Genomic DNA, 17,228 nt, shown 5'->3' on the forward strand with positions numbered 1-17,228 from the left:
ACCCGATGCAGACAGGCAAGTTGACACAAGCAGGAACACTGTAGAAGCACGGAGGCAGCGGATCGACTGGCTGCAGACACGATGAGCACTGGAGAGTTGCGATGAGCAGGATACTGTAGAAGCACGGAAGCAGCGGATAGGAATCAGCTGGTGCAGTCACGATGAAACACGGGAGAGTTGAGGTGAGCAGGATACTGTAGAAGCACGGAGGCAGCGGATAGAAATCAGCTGGTGCAGTCACGATGAAACACGGGAGAGTTGAGGTGAGCAGGATACTGTAGAAGCATGGAGGCAGCGGATAGGAATCAGCTGGTGCAGTCACGATGAACACGGGAGAGTTGAAGTGATTTGAACAATGTAGAAGCACGGAGGCAGCGGATAGGAATCAGCTGGTGCAGTCACGATGAACACGAGAGAGTTGAAGTGGTCTGGAAACCACAAATGAACAACAGGAATCAGCAGGAGCTGAATACACGAGGAAACACAGGAACACCTTCAGAGGCTCATGGGGAATGAGACTCCAAGATCAGGCAACGAGGTATTGACCTCAGGTGCTTTAAATAGGGAGGGTTGCCTGATCAGCCAATTAACTAAAAGAAACATGTACTGAAGGTTTGAAAGGGCTGCACATGCGCAGACCCTCAGGATGGTGGACGGCCACGGTTCCTAAACACACGAGAAGTAGCACTCACAGTCCGGTGAGTGAAAGCACCAATGGGGGCAGGAAATCCACACCAGCGCTGCGCTCAAGACAGTATTACAGGTAAGGGTGCCGTTGTGCAGCCAGCATGGGGGAGCCCTCTCTGCAGCCTGTGCTTGACTGCCCAGCTTAGACCTGCAGTGACCCGAGACAATCCTCTCCAGCGTCTGGGCTGGTGGGTGTCATCGGCAATGTCAGCAGCCCCTTCCTCCAATGTGTTCAGCGGGTAGCTCCCACACTAAGACGCAGGCAGGCCTCAATGTGAAAAGCACCTCGTTCCTTTTTTTTAATGGCCGGTCTTCAGGCTTCACAGTGAGCCAGCTATTCGACGGGTGCCACCGGCACCTGCCAAGAGGAGCCCGATGAAGAGAGGGTTCAGGGGAGGAGAGGGCTTCAGCCTGAGCGGCGGGACCCCAAAATCGAGGCCGCGACTTTTCAGCTCTTGTTAGGCCTCAGGAGCGCTGGCTGATCTGTGCACCCGTGGATAACTCCAAAACGACGCTGGACTGCAGCGGAGGGTGCCAGGGGGTTAGGGATCTGCTGCGGGAGCACTTTGGGTCGCTGGGTGGTAACGGTGAGCCTTTATTACAACAAGTTCCACGGAGCTCCTACACAGCGTGACTGACTGAGATGGCTGCCAGGCCATGCCCCCAGTATTCTGTTTCTTAAGGAAAGACAGTCACATTTTTGAACCTACATGGTAGAGGGCCAGATATCATGAAGAACAAAGTATTGTAACAAAGTAAATAGCAAGTGCATTACTGCACAAATATACACAGTAAACTGTGCAAAGTATGGATAAATGGACATGTGTGGTCTGACGTAAAGAATATATTAAGTGTGTCAACAGCAAAAATATAAACAGCACATTTAGAATTGCAAAAAGGCTACTGTTCAAAGCAACCCCATGCCCAAAACATAGACCATGGGGTCTATTTATCATGCCCAGCCAGAAATCAGGCATTAAATAACATTCTTTATCACAGCGATACAGAATGTAGTTTTGCTGCAAGCCCCGGAGAAAGAAACCCTCATCGAATTTACTGTCACTCCGCTGGCTTGTCTTTTGTTGGGAGCATAACGCTGTGGCGAGAGGCTTGAATCACTAGTCATCCCTTAGTTTCTTGCAACTCCATATCTACAATCTTCAAAATCTGTTTCTCAGAAAACATTTAAATTGTAGGATTTTGCCGATTTTGCTCCACCCACCACAGAGGCATAGAGGCTAATGCGGAAAAAGTTTTCGCCAGTGACCCCAGCAAGGAGGTTTGGTATTCGTTGCTAGCACCATGCAGGTCATGATTCTACGGGTACCAGGCGAGACTGACAGGTGGCATGCGTATTCACCGGAAAAAGGAGATATCATAGATGCAGAGTAGATATGAAGACGGGAAGCCGGAAATTGAAGAAAAGTTCTGGACACAGAATACTGGTTACAAGAATATCTTCAAGGCACCAGATACTGAATAGCAGGATAAGCTGAGAACCATCGGTACAGGATTTCAGGATCACCTGAGAAGCATTGGATACTGAATACCTGGACTAGCTGAGAAGCATAGGACAATAGAAATAAGCTGAGAGGCACCAAATACAGAATACCAGGATTAGCCGGAAAGCAATGGACGATGGCTGCCAGGATAGGATTAAAAGCACCAGTTACAGGATACCTGGATTAGTTGAGAAGCGTAGGACGCTGGATACCAGGATAAGCTGAGAAGCACCGGATACAGGATACCAGGATTCACAAGGACACATGGGAAAACAGGAGCCAAACAGTCCAACAACAGCAGGCTAACAGGACATGAAGATCTGGCACAGTATTGCCAAAACAAGTGTCACGCTTCATGCAGAGATACAGCTCAGGAGCCAGGAATGAGGTGAAAACACACAATGTTTATTGTTGAAAGTACAACCTGAGGGTGAAGTAATGAGCATACAGGAAAATGCAGAAATAGATACCAGGAATATGGCTGATGCAGGTAAGCGGTGATATGGAGAGATCCCAGGTAACAGGTAAACCACAAGTACAGCAGGAAGGGGGCAAGAGCAGCATGTAACAGCAGCAAGTAACAACGATAACCAGCAATGAATTCTGGGAGAAACAAGTATAAGAAAGGACACACCCAGATGCAAGGAATAATTAGAGAACAAGTTAACCCCTAATACAAACAAGGAGGCACAATAGCAGCACCTCTGGTGAATGGAGGTACTGTCACAATAATATCAATGATAAAGTCCAAAAAGGCAGGAGCTGCCAGGCAAAGCAGCATGCAATGCAAAGGGCTTGCAGGCAGATCCTGACAGTACCCACCGCCCTCGCCCTCCCTTAGGGTGGATTCTAGACGCCCGATTACCAAAATGTCTAAATTCATCGGAATCATAGTCCAAAATGAGGTGCCCGGCAGAAAAGTCCTCACCCATGGGTGGAAAAGCAAAGGAGACTATGCCAGCTGAAAGTTGAAGCACTGCAGAACCACCTCTCTTCTTGCGTCCTCCTCTCTTACGGGACTTCCTCGGAATTGGGACCTGAGCCAACTGGGTGGAGCTGGGTAGTGTTGCCGAAAGCACAGGTGACCCACAAGATGGCACTGCAGATGTTGGAGAAAACTTTTTGATTACTGCCTCAACAAACAGTTGTAATTCCGATAGGATGGAATGATCCGTTTCAATAAATGGGTTTGCCCATTCCAAAGCTTCCCCTCTAAAATATGAAATTAGGAACAGTACCTGTCTCTTAGGGTTGTTAACAAGCTCTGGTATGGAGGGAATATAAGAAGCAGCAGATCTAATAAGGGCACTAAGTTGGGAAATGTGCCCCTCAAAGAAAGGTAACGGCTCAGACTTGGCACCCTCAGCAAAGGATGACTCATATTTGGCAGCAGACTCGACAGGAGGCTCGGACTGGGTGGCAGACTTGACAGCAGGCCTGGACTGGGCAGCAGACTTGGCAGCAGGCCCGGACTTGGCGACAGACATGGCAGCAGGCCCGGACTGGGTAGCAGACTTGGCAGCAGGCTCGGACTGGGTGGCAGACTTGGGGGGGACAGCACTGTGAGAAGCCTCAGAGCAGACAGCGCTGTGAGAAGCCTCAGAGCAGACAAGGCTGTGAGAAGCCTCAGAGCAGACAGCACCAAGTGCTATCTCGGGCTGAATCACATAGAGTAGCAACTCGGGCTGGACCGCATGGACAGGCAACTTGGGCTGAACCGCATGGACTGGCAAATCGGACTGAATCGCATGGACAGGCAACTCGGGCTGAACCGCATGAACAGGCAACTCAGGCTGGACCGCATGGACAGGCAACTCGGGCTGGACCGCATGGACAGGCAACAAGGGATGAACAGCATGGACCTGCAACTAGGGCTGAACCGCATGGACCGGCAACTTGGGCTGAACCGCATGGACTGGCAACTCGGGCTGAAACGCATGGACTGGCAACTTTTCTGGAGTGGACTGGAGGGACAGGACCCCCTCTGGAGCAGGCTTTAAGGGCAGCGCCCCCTCTGGAGAAGGCTGTAGTTTAGGAACAGAGACAGCGGCTGAAGACTCGGAACCTGAGACAGGGGCTGAAAACTCAGAACTACGCAGCACGGTGGCAGGGGACTCGGGTGCAGAGGCTGCGGCAGAAGACTCAGGACCGAACACAGTGGTAAAAGACTCAGGACCGGACATCATGGCAGGAAGCTAAGGACCGGACACCGTGGCAGGAGGTTCAGGACCGGACACCGTGGCAGGAGGTTCAGGACCGGACACCGTGGCAGGAGGTTCAGGACCGGACACCGTGGCAGGAGGTTCAGGACCGGACACCGTTGCAGGAGGTTCAGGACCGGACACCGTGGCAGGAGGTTCAGGACCGGACACCGTGGCAGGCGGTTCAGGACTGAACACCGTGGCAGGAGGCTCAGGACCGGAAACCATGGCAGGAGGCTCAGGACCGGACACAGAGGCAGGAGACTCCGAGCTGGAGGCAGAGTATAGCACCCTGGAGCAAGAGGCAGATGATGGCACCTCGGAGCAAGAGGCAGATGATGGCACCTCGGAGCAAGAGGCAGATGATGGCACTTCCGAGCAAGAGGCAGATGATGGCACCTCGGAGCAAGAGGCAGATGATGGCACCTCAGAGCAAGAGGCAGATTATGGCACCTCGGAGAAAGAGGTAGATGATGGCACCTCGGAACAGGAGACAGAGGCTGTGACTTTGGAACAGGAGACAGAGGCTGGGACCTCGGAACAGGAGACAGAGGCTGGGACCTTGGAACAGGCGGCTGGAGCTGGCGCCTCAGGACGGGTGGCTGGAGCTGGCGTCTCAGGACAAGCGGCTGGAGTGGTCGTCTCAGGACAGGCGGCTGTGGTTAGCAGATTGGGGGTCGTCCCAGAGAGCAGAAATGGTGAAGCATAAACAAATCCAGAATGCAGAGAGAGGAAACAACAGAGGATGGTTCAGTAGGCTGTCGTGATCTGCGGAGAGGGCAGTTTTGTAAGAAGTGTGCATTACTGGCACAGTAGAGACACAGTTTGTTAATTATTCTGCGCCGACGCTTCTCTTTGGTCAGGTGGGAACAAGGACCACCTGTTAACCGGGAATTCATTATACCATAATTCTTAGTAAGCTGCAAATTTGTAGAAGCACAATTCAGAGGTGCTGTTTGCACAGATTCAGCAGCAAAGAAGGTGGTTTGAGACAGATCAACAGCTTCTGTGTCACGGGCAATAGGAGTCTTTACCCAGGGATCACCAGGTGATGGGCTTACCAGAGCAGTATAGATGGTAATATGGTACTCTGGTAGCGGGGTGATCATGGAACAGGAGACAGCAGATGATAGAGATGCTCGTGAAAAGTCTATGACTAGCAGCACTGGTAATATATATGTAGTAGTACACGAGGAACTGAATGGACAAAGGAAACGTGAGGGTAGTCAGTGGTCTGCGGTAGCAAGTTGTACCACTGCTATAGTGAGGAGGAATGTCCAGCAGCAACGAGGAGGTGATGAGAGTCAGCGGTCTGCGCTTAGCAAGTTGTACCGCTGTCTAGGTGAAGGAATGGAATCCAGGTGGAGGTATCCGGGGAGTCAGTGGTCTGCGTTAGCAAGTTGTACCACTGCTATGTGTAAGGATACTGGAAACAGGTGACACAGGAAACAGGGATCAGTGGTCTGCCTCTAGCAAGTTGTACCACTGAATATATATGTGAGGAGGAGCACGGGGAGAGACTGCAATACAGAGGATACACGGGCACCCTGAACTTGATCCCACGTTAATATGCACAATATAGTAATGACTGAACAGCACTGCACAATAATACAAAGTCACAGGAACTATCCGGGCAAAAGATAACACAGTCAATGATGGCAATAGTCTCAGCGGATAGTACTCCAGAGGAGAACAACTCAGTCCAGCAAGATATGCAATACACCAGCACAGTCAATGAGAAGTATGCATACCGTGGTTCAGGAGCAGGCTGTCAGACAGGAGTGCAGAGATACCTGAACGGCTGGAGGCCGGCAGGATGCGAAGTCCCAGGAGGGTGGAAGCGGTAATCAAGTAGGTGCAGCCCACAGGTAGGTAGACCAGCAGGGATAGCGACAAATACTCAGGAAGCAGTAGTATGTAGAACTGGACTCCTGGAGAACCCTGAAGAGTAGAGATAGTCTAGACGAGATGAAAGCAGCGAGACGTAGATCCGATGCAGACTGGCGAGTTGACACCGGCAGGAACACTGAGAAGCACGGAGAGCGGATCAGCTGCTGCAGACACGAGTAGAACTGAGGGGTAGCAGCCAGCAGGACTCTGCAGGTATACGGAGGTAGCGGATAGAAATCAGCAGGTGCAGTCACGATGAAACACGGGAGAGTAGAGCTGAGCTGGAACTGTTGAGCACGGAGAGCAGCAGATAGGAATCAGCTGGTGCAGTCTCGATGAAACACAGGAGAGTTGAGGTGAGCTGAAGACTGTAGTGCACGGAGGCAGCGGATAGGAATCAGCTAATACAGTCACGATGAAACACAGGAGAGTTGAAGTGAGCTGAAGACTGTAGTGCACGGAGGCAGCGGATAGGAATCAGCTAATACAGTCACGATGAAACACAGGAGAGTTGAAGTGAGCTGAAGACTGTAGTGCACGGAGGCAGCGGATAGGAATCAGCTAATACAGTCACGATGAAACACAGGAGAGTTGAAGTGGTCTGGAAACCACAGGAGAGTTGAAGTGGTCTGGAAACCACAGGAATCAGCAGAGCTGAATACACGAGGAAACTCAGGAACACCTTCAGAGGCTCATGGGGAATGAGACTCCAAGATCAGGCAACGAGGTATGGAACTCAGGTGCTTTAAATAGGGAGTGTTGCCTGATCAGCCAATTAACTAAAAGGAACAGGTACTGAATGTTTGAAAGGGCTGCGCATGCGCAGACCCTCAGGATGGTGGATAGGCACGGTTCCTAAATACACGGGAAGAAGCACTCACAGTCTGGTGAGTGACATTCTGTATTAGAAGAGACAGAATCAGACACCTGAGGGAGTCCATAAGTAACGCAGCAAATTTAGCTAGCTGAGAGCGTAGCAAGATTATGTCCATTTGCAAGGTCTGTAACTGTGGTAATTTAAAAGTTGGTAAAGCAAACATGTTGCAAAAAAGGATGGAAATGAATAGCAGTAAAAGGTCCTGGAATGACATTTTCCCACAACTCCTAAGCTGTTCTTTTGGGCTGATTATACTGTCACGCTTCATGCAGAGATACAGCTCAGGAGCCAGGAATGAGGTGAAAACACACAATGTTTATTGTTGGAAGTACAACCTGATGGTGAAGTAATGAGCATACAGGAAAATGCAATACCAAATAAATACCATGAATATGGCTGATGCAGGTAAGCGGTGATATGGAGAGATCCCAGGTAGCAGGTAAACCACAAGTACAGCTGGAAGGGACCAACGGCAGCCTGTAACAATAGCAAGTAACAACGATAACCAGCAATGAATTCTGGGAGAAACAAGTATAAGAAAGGACACACCCAGGTGCAAGGAATAATTAGATAATGAGTTAACCGCTAATACAAACAAGAAGGCACAATAGCAGCACCTCTGGTGAATGGAGGTACTGCCACAATAATAACAATGATAAAGTCCATAAAGGCAGGAGCTGCCAGGCAAAGCATCATGTAATGCAAAGGGCTTGCAGGCAGATCCTGACAACAAGTACTTTAAGTAGGCAGCTGGATTAAGGACGAGTGGAAATCTAATTAATCTAATTACATGGGGAATATAAGAAGATAAAAGACAGAGGACCGACGGATGAGGCGATGGTAGTGTACCGGACCCTGGTAAGAGAGTTGGAGGGTCCTGTTGGTGACAATCCTCCTTTCCATAACCATTCAGTAGTTCAGGGACATGATTTGTATAGTTCACAGGTCACTAATACATGTACAGTGAAGCTAGAAACCAGCGCTTCAGCTCAATTCCATGTCCAACAAATTGAAGGATATAACAAATAAATCCCCAGCTTTCTTCTCAGTGAATTAGGAAGCGGACAATATGACCATGAATGAATGATATAGGAAACAATTCTAGTAATAATCTGAAAAGAATATTAGATATATGTGCAAAGCATCAGTCATCATTACATATCGGTAAAGAACAGAACTAAGCAAAACTTATGCCAGCAATTACACTTCCCCCGCTGTTAACTGACAGCTATGAAGACAAAAGTGGAAGAGCATGCAGGGAAGGAATCAAGAAAAGTTCCCTTTTCTTTGAATTACTGTATATCCTCTCGTGGTGAGGGTGAAATTAATCTGAAAGGTGAGTAACGCCATCCTGAGACTGTGTTATCTTTTTAGGAGAAATGTCAAAAAGTTGAGCTTATTACTTGATATATTAACTCCTTTCGCCGTCCCTATATAGGTGTAGCTAGCGGTAACTAGGTTAACACCAGATAAATAAACCTTTCAGAAATGGACACAGCAGTGAGAGAGCCTTTCTTGTTTTCGTTGTAGTTTTGTTTTATCACCGATTCATAAGTTGACTACCATATGTCTTATGCGCACCAGAGTCATATGCACAACATCTACAGCTAGTGGCCACCTTAATATGTCTTATGCTTATTAGTGACCTATGCTCACCATATACAGTCAGTGGTCAACATTTTAAGTCTTGAGCCCTCCAGTGCGCGTTTATATATGGGTGATATGCCACCAGAGGCTTTATAGTGTAGTAGGGCTGAATGGAGGATTACTTTTGTCTTGCTCTAAAAGTTATGGCAACTCTGGCAAAGACAAAGAAGCACAGCAGTAAAATTGAGGCCATAATGCTTGATAAATAATAAGGTTGTCCATGCTTCTGCATGGGAGCCAAATCACTTGTGATAATGATGTTGAATAAATAGAGCAAAAGAAAAATATAGCTCTATCTCTGTGAAGAAAATTTGATAGCATTGGTAGGACTAGATAAATAGGCCCTACATTTTTAATTATCAAAAATCCCTCTATCAAACTTTAACAATTGCATAAATTAAATAATAAATTATTAAAATAATATATAAAAATATATAATATACATAAAAGAACAATGAAAAATTAGTTACTTGTAATACAAGCCTTATGCTGACTCATTGAGTCATGAGGGCCCTTACTCTTCTTGCTGTTGCCTGACATACTGGTTAATAGCCTGTGCTCTAACTCTCGTGCAACGTTGCATTATCACTTGCAAGTCGGCAGTTTGGGAAGCACAGCGGGGATCTGGGAGGTAAGCCCACCTTCCCAGGAGGCCTCTAAATATTTTGGGTGTCTCCCTGACATTCATACAGAGGAAGGGGAGGAGAGCAAAAGAGACCTTTATTTTATTTCTTTTATAGCTTTTTTTATGACATCAGTCCTCATTTTATTGTAGCGCACCTCTTTCTGTATAGCGAAAAGCAGCAGCCATTTTCTTTTGGCATACTTCTTTAGGTGTGCTGGAGAGTGGTGGTTATTTTCTTGTAGTAGAGCAGGGATCTGGGAGCTTAACCTTCCTTCCTGGGAGACAAAGAGGTGTCCCAATATTCTGGGACAATAGAGAACTATACATTTTAGACCTCATCTGTCCAACATAGTCGCCTCATGTCTACACAGTTCCATGCCGACTATATACAGAATGCGGCCAGGGTAACTACATCATACCCACCAGTTCAATGCCCACCATAGAATGCCTCAGCCCAGTATAATATGTGCTATACACATCATATGCACCTTTGCCAACATAACTGCCTCTAAGCTGCCTTTTTACCTCTATATATAACCCTTGCCCAACAGAACTGCCTCATGCACATCATGTGCAATCTGATTCCCAGCATACTCTAATGCTCACTATAAACAGCATCTGTCTATAATAACATGCCTCTTGCCCACCATTCAGTTTATGCTCATTATTTCAATCCCTACAAATGGCAGCCTTGAACTATTGTCATACCCAGCACTGAAATGTTCTTTTTGTTACTATTGATATATATTGGTCAGGGTACAAGCTCATTTGCTGTGTAATTTATTCTGTCTGTACTTGTACTGTAAAGAGCAATGGTAGACCATGCTGCTATTTGTAATATCTTGTTATTAGTCTCTATAATTTTCTCTTGTTATGTACTTACTACCCATTATCCTTGCCAACCCATTATATTTTCTGTTGTTATGAAACTTTTATTGTTATTTTTGCGTGCAAAAGTTTCTTCCTTAAATACAATATTTAAATTAAAAAAAATCACAGGTGTTGTCAGAAGAATGAATGTACATGGATTTCATCCAGAGAGGCCACAGGACCATTGTCAATCAAACCAAGCCAGTGTCCAGTTATAAAACAGCCACATTGGATATCAGTAATGAAATCTCTAGTTGCTGTTAGAAGAGAGGAATGTTGAAGAGGTCAATAAAACGGCTTTATTTCAATTTGATAGCACTGTCCATTACAGCGGGGCCCTAAGTGACAGGCTGCCAGTTGGGCAATTCTGGAGTTTTAAAGAAAATAAAATCAGTCATTATAGTGTTAGTGCCAAATTATCACATTTTATTATGCCCTTTCTACACCAAAGAATAGTGGGTATGTGCAAGGGAGGGCTAGCAAATTTAACCCGGGGGGCAAGATTTGACTTTTTAAGGAAAAAAAATGTGTTCCAGTGACCCAGCCCAAGGTAGCCCACTATGGGACTGGCGTGGGGGGCAGATGCCCCCCTGCCCTCCAGCCCAGTCTACTGCTGATATGTGTGAGTCTATCTTCCTCATACCATTTTTGCGTGTATGTGCGTGTTCCTGTTTTGATAGTGGTTGGTGGTAGATCGTGAAGTTTGGTGCAAACTTTGCACAAGTCCCTAGAGTGGGAAAGGGTAACTCCACTCAAAAAATGTGTTGCCTAATTAGAATAATTGTGTTGTATACTAAATCATACTGGAATAGCTCCTGATACTCAAAATTGCCTGTTGAATGTGGACAGGAGGTTGACACACAGATGTGCTCACAAAGGGGTTACAATAGAGGTTCAAACAGCAGAAAGTGCCAGATAAGTTTGTTATTAGTAGACACACACATGCCTACATGCAGTATAAATGGAAACTTACATTATTGCACTACAAGTCTTATAAAAACCCATGTGTGTCCTAACTGAGACAACTTAGTGTGACACTGACCGTGCAAGAAAACTAAACGGGAAGAATGACTGTATATCTTCCAAGTTGCCCCGGTTCAACCAGTACAGTACGTAATTCTTTGTGCCTGTTATTGAAGTTAGCTGTTCTTAATAAAGTATGTTATATGTTCATTTGGACATCAATTATTTAATTAATAGGTCACTATAATTTAGGTGAAAAAACATGCAATAGTCGGTTAAACGATCTGTAAAAGAGCAACCTGGGCAATTGACTTCCTTTCAGATTTCCAGCTATCCACAGCTGTACAGAGTAAACAAACTATACATGGTTTTATACGAGTTGCAAATTCATTATAACAATCATAAGGCACAAAGAAACATTATGAATGATGTGCTTACTGAAGGAAAAGGAGATGGAAACTTAAAGTGTATTAAACAGGCTAGATGATACCTTTTCTTAGGGATAGGTTCATCTTAACTATAGAAATAAAAACATTTTGGCAGTTGTTTGTCCTAATCTACATTTATACATATTTATAATAAAATAACATATAAACGTAAATGTTTCTTTTTAGGATTAATCAGTGTGGTGGAGCTTGGAGCTCAAGCCGTAATAATGGAGTTGACAATATTGGCTACTATGGTGAGCAGTTTGTGACTATTAATTGGACATTTAAACTTACTAAAACAGCTATTATTACACACTTTAAAATAACTGTTGCTGCTGAAAAGGAAAAGCAAGAACAATTTAGCATATTTCTTTATAATAACTGATCATAGCTGCCTAACCAAATAATACAAATGAAGTCACGTAAATAAGTAAGGATATGATACCTGTCTGTCCATACTAAAGAATACTGTATATGAATAAGGGGGTATAGCCGTTACTATATTAGTATAGGAATGGACACCCTGGGCCACTTTAACTTGTTTTTGCCAAGGTGCTAAAGTGCACAATCTAGCTGCATGTATGCCTAACTCAGGCCCTAAATGACCTGTGTGACATGTAATGTTACATTTCACCTTTATTAACTGCTTATATGTATCAAGGAATTTCTCCAGAATATAAATATTTCATAAGTATTGTATAAGTAATAAATCTTCTATTTTAAGATAATTATTCTAAATTGGGAAACTTATACCATGTCATTTAAAATGCTATGACAGCTTACTACTTTGCGCTTTTTTGTTATATATTTATTTGTATAGTTATATTTAGATTTTTATAAAAGATTACCGTATATACTCGAGTATAAGTCGACCCGAATATAAGCCGAGGTACCTAATTTTACCACAAAAAACTGGTAAAACTTATTGACTCGAGTATAAGCCTAGGGTGGGAAATGCAGCACCAGCTACTGGTAATTTTTTTAGATTTATTCATTATTATGTTTTTAATTTACATCTGTATATGCATTTTTATATCATGTGTGTTTTTCAGTTTAATGCTATTTTGTTATTTTGATGTATGCTTTCACCCCCTATGTACATTGTTGTGGAAAATAAGAATATGTATACACATAAAATACAAATAAATTATTAAGTGTGTAAGTTTTGTAAGTATAAAAATATTTTGCACTCAACTGTTTAGCATCGGCAAAAGAAATCCCATACACTCTCTGTAGTGTTTCCTGTGTAGGATCCTCCCTCCAAAAGGCTGACAAGTTCTGTTATGAGATGTGATGTGATGAGGCTAGTGATCAGATTAGCGTGTCACAAGTAGGATCTAATTTGTCATTTCAACGTTTCTAAGCACAATCTAAGAGCAGCTTCCTTACCGCTTGTCGTCAAAGCTCCACAGCCGGGTTTAAAGAGTTCTGCCTACAGCCTTTTCCTTCCCCCACAGTGGAACGCATGTGTGTTCCACCAACAGGAAGTTCGGCATTTGGAACGCAAGTTTGCGTTCCAAATGCCGAACTTCCTGTCGGTGGAACGCACATGTGTTCCACTACGGAACTTAACAACTGAGGAACGGGACACCAGGTAAGTTCACCCGTGTATAAGCCGAGGGGGCCTTTTTCAGCATACAAAAATGTGCTGAAAGACTCGGCTTATACACGGGTATATACGGTAGATTTTTTATATTTACATTATTTTTTATCTTGTGACAGCACCACAAAAATACACAGAATAACAAAAGTTCCATGTTAGAAATGAAAGACTTATTTTTATTTTCTCATTTATGACATATTCAGAAATGAGCCTTTCCTCTTTTGTGAAAGTAAAGGAATTAGGACAATTATAATAATTTTTTTAAAATGTCAAAAACAATGCCACATGCAGTAACATGTCTTTTCCACAATTAATACAGGGTGATTCAAAAGTCGCAGTAAACCCTTTTATTTCAAAAACTCTACAGGAAATTGGGAAACCTGAATACTCCAGTAAGGTATGGGTGACATGGTCTATCTTTTACGGTATGTACCAAACATGGGCGCCATCTTGAAATCGGCCAATCGGCCCAATTCCTGTAGAGTTTTTGAAATAAAAGGGTGTACTGCGACTTTTGAATCACCCTGTATATTCATTTTTAGTGTATGTTCAAGACTTGTTGACTAAACATTTTATTTGGTAGTTTCCATTATGTAGACTTCATTTACTTGGTTTTCTTACTCATAAAGCCTATTGTACTGCTAGAATTGCTGACCCTAAAGTTTGGAGTAAAGTGAAATTATTTTTATACCCTAAGATTTGATTACAGTTCTTAATCCCTAATGTATGTATTTATTTTTCTTTACCAGCCTCCACTTGGTTTTAGTATAGCTGCCACTGTCAGAATAGGAAATGCTTTAGGAGCCAGAGATGTTGAGCAAGCCAAAAAGTCTTATAAAGTTGCACTGTGTTGCACAGGTAAGATATTGTATATTTTAAACGGTACACACTGTATAACTTGTTGGACCATACGCAATGCTAAATGAAAATACTGGAGTATATTTATTAATAAATAATTAGGGCAAAAAAGAAAACATTCAGTCAATCAGATTTTTAGTAACATTCGGTATACTTTCTTTGGGCCAATGGGTGTTGTGGGTCCTGGACAGTTTACAGGACTTTTGGCCTACCTTTTGAGTTTTGGGGTTTCTTGTGAATTTTTTAAGCTTTTGTCAGTGTATTGGTGACTGACAACTGAGCAGATAGTATTATAAGACATATTGGCATCTCCTGCTTAGATCAATAGAAGAAGGACTCAAAGCAATGCTCCCCCTTTTCGTTGTGTTGCATTCAGGTTTAATTAATATGGCTCTCTGATGAATTATGTGTGTAGTTTGTAGAGATGGTCACTGACCCCCGTGTTTTGGTTTTGGATCTAGATTACCTTCGGGTTTTGGTTTTGGCAAAACCACCCTTGTGTGTTTTGGTTTTGGGTTTGTTTGGTTTTGTTTTGCAATTTTGTTTAAAAATCAATTTTTTGGGCCTAAAATAACCTAATTTAGTGCTCCACCTGTTTCTTGGATAAGTAAGGTACTTCTAAAGCTAATAGATTAGGAAAAAAACAGTTTAATCCCTGGTAGGCCGTCCTTAATTCTGCGCACAAACCTGAATGTCTTCCTCTGCATCTTAGTCTATTGGCAATGCAGCCATCGTCTTTGGGTATATATTACACCCTACACTTATAGTTAAATATATAAAGAAATGGACAAAGGCAGTTTGGTATCTGTCTGCATCAGACTCCCTCTCCACTAGTAGTAAAATAGAAAACATTCAGCCATACTAGACTGTATAATATAAATAGAAATGGACAAATGGACAGTTTGGTTTCTGTCTCTATAGGCCCCCCTCCACTTATAGAAAATAAAACAAAAATAGTATAGAGCCACACAAAGCGCTGGATGAACAGTTGCAGCAGCAAACACTCCCAAGGAACAATTGCACATATGTTGTGGATTGAACTTAAACAGATATAAAAGAAGGGAATGGTTGCAGCGCTACTGAAATCCCAATATTAACAAAAAACGACAACTGACTTATAATAGGAGTTCGTATTATTCAAATACTGTGTAGATTTTCAAAGCCACGTTCTATTAGAAATAGACTTACAATAAAAATGTAATCAGTGTTCCCGTAGCAGGTGCTTGTGAAGAGAGTGATCTATTTTCCCCGGAGTATTCAATGTGAATCATATATAATAGGAAAAGGTTCGTATCATCCTCTGGTACCAGTGTTGTCAATTTAACCTTGATTATTCCTTGTAAGTTGGGCCGTCTCAATTTGCCACAAGTAGTAAGCTAATGCATGTGTAAATGATAATCTTCTCCTCCCCTCTCAGCCAAAAAATCAAATGGTATGTGGGAGAGAAGAGATAAATACTAGTGTAGTACGTTTTAAATAAAATTTATTACAGTAAAGACACACAAGACCGGGATATAATTACCCGTACCATATAGTGAAAGGGTAACAATCATATAGAAACCATGTAATATACGAAGTGTCCAAACGATTATAGACCGTGATGTTATAGTCACCAATTGGAAGTGCTGGACAATCGATATCTCCGTCCACCATTCACCAACGCGTTTCGACTTTAACTTTCTTAAAGTCGAAATGCGTTGGAGAATGGTGGACGTAGATATGGATTGCCCAGCACTTCCAATTGGTGACTTTAACATGACATAAACTCTGCTAGTTGTTATCACTTTGTTATCACTACTCTTGAGGCGCGGAGTCTAACGCTGTGACTGGTCTTCTCCAGGGACCCCCGCAAGAGGGTTTGGGTTTCGCTGCATAACAGCGCATGTCGCGGTCCTCAAGAGAGTGCCACAGCAATGGAGTACAGCTAACTATAACATTGATGAATAGAAACCATGTGAAGATACTCAGGTGAGCGTAGATATATAAGATGATGGTAACAACACTTGTCCGGCAGGAAAGACAATGAAACATAAACTATAGAAACTATAGGATAAACAAACAGAGGTAATGTTATCACGATAACACTAAAGCAAATAAGTCCAATGAGAAAGATATAACACGATAGTGACAATTGGCTAAAAGTGATAAATGCTGATAGAATCGAAGGTGGCCAACAAGTAATAGGTAATAGTCACTTCAGCCTACAGCAGGAGGCTAGTTGACCACAGTTATGGCTAAGAAGTATCCGGCCAGCAGGTGGGAAACAGCGGTCACTGCAGCATACAACAGGAGACAGGTTTACCACGGATGTGGCTAAAAGTATCCGGCCAACAGGTGAGAAGCAGCGGTCACTACAGCATACAGCAGGAGGCAGGTTTACCACGGATGTGGCTAAGTATATCTGGCCAACAGATGAGAAGCAGCGGTCACTACAGCATACAGCAGGAGGCAAGTTTACCACGGCTGTGGCTAAGAATATCCGGCCAACAGGTGAGAAGCAGCTGTCACTACGGCATACAGCAGGAGGTAGGTTTACCATGGCTGTGGCTAATAGTATCCGACCAACAGGTGAGAAGCATGTCAGGATCTGCCTGCAAGCCCCTTGCAGTGTATACTGCTTTGCCTGGCAGCTCCTGCCTCCTGGACTATTTGTGTTCATTTTATGTGTTAGCAGCAGTACCTCTGATCACCAGAGGTGCTGCTATTGTGCCTGTTCATTAGGAGTTAACACTGCCTCATCTCATTATCCCATGCACCTGGGTGTGTTCCATATATACCTGTCACTCCCAGCACACATGGCTGGTTATTGTTGTCATATAACAGTATAACCAGCCCAAAAGAAAAAACAGCTTAGGAGTCGTGTGGAAGATATTTATTCTGGGACCTTTTTCTGCAATTGTTTTTTCATTTGGTTTTTGCAACATGTCTGTTTCACCAATCTTGGAATTGCCACTGCTACAAACTTTACAGATGGACATTATCTTGCTACGTTCTCAGCTTGCTAGATTTTCCACTTTACTTTTGGACCCTCTCAGGAGACTGTCTGATTATGTCTCTCCTAATACAGAAGCTGCTGG

At 43.8% G+C, this 17,228-nt stretch overlaps 1 protein-coding gene across 1 annotated transcript in view; it reads left to right on the forward strand.

Annotated features, from left to right (window-relative positions):
* LOC142139875 (uncharacterized) overlaps positions 1-17,228 on the forward strand; it is a 187,628-nt gene that overhangs the window by 142,639 nt on the left and 27,761 nt on the right. Inside the window, exons 13-14 of the mRNA XM_075197734.1 lie at positions 11,877-11,944; positions 14,043-14,151. Of these exons, the coding sequence (XP_075053835.1) occupies positions 11,877-11,944; positions 14,043-14,151 (177 nt within the window). The remainder of the gene's footprint in view (positions 1-11,876; positions 11,945-14,042; positions 14,152-17,228) is intronic.

This window comes from Mixophyes fleayi, chromosome 2 (assembly GCF_038048845.1).
Source record: "Mixophyes fleayi isolate aMixFle1 chromosome 2, aMixFle1.hap1, whole genome shotgun sequence".
Lineage (NCBI taxonomy): Eukaryota > Metazoa > Chordata > Amphibia > Anura > Limnodynastidae > Mixophyes > Mixophyes fleayi.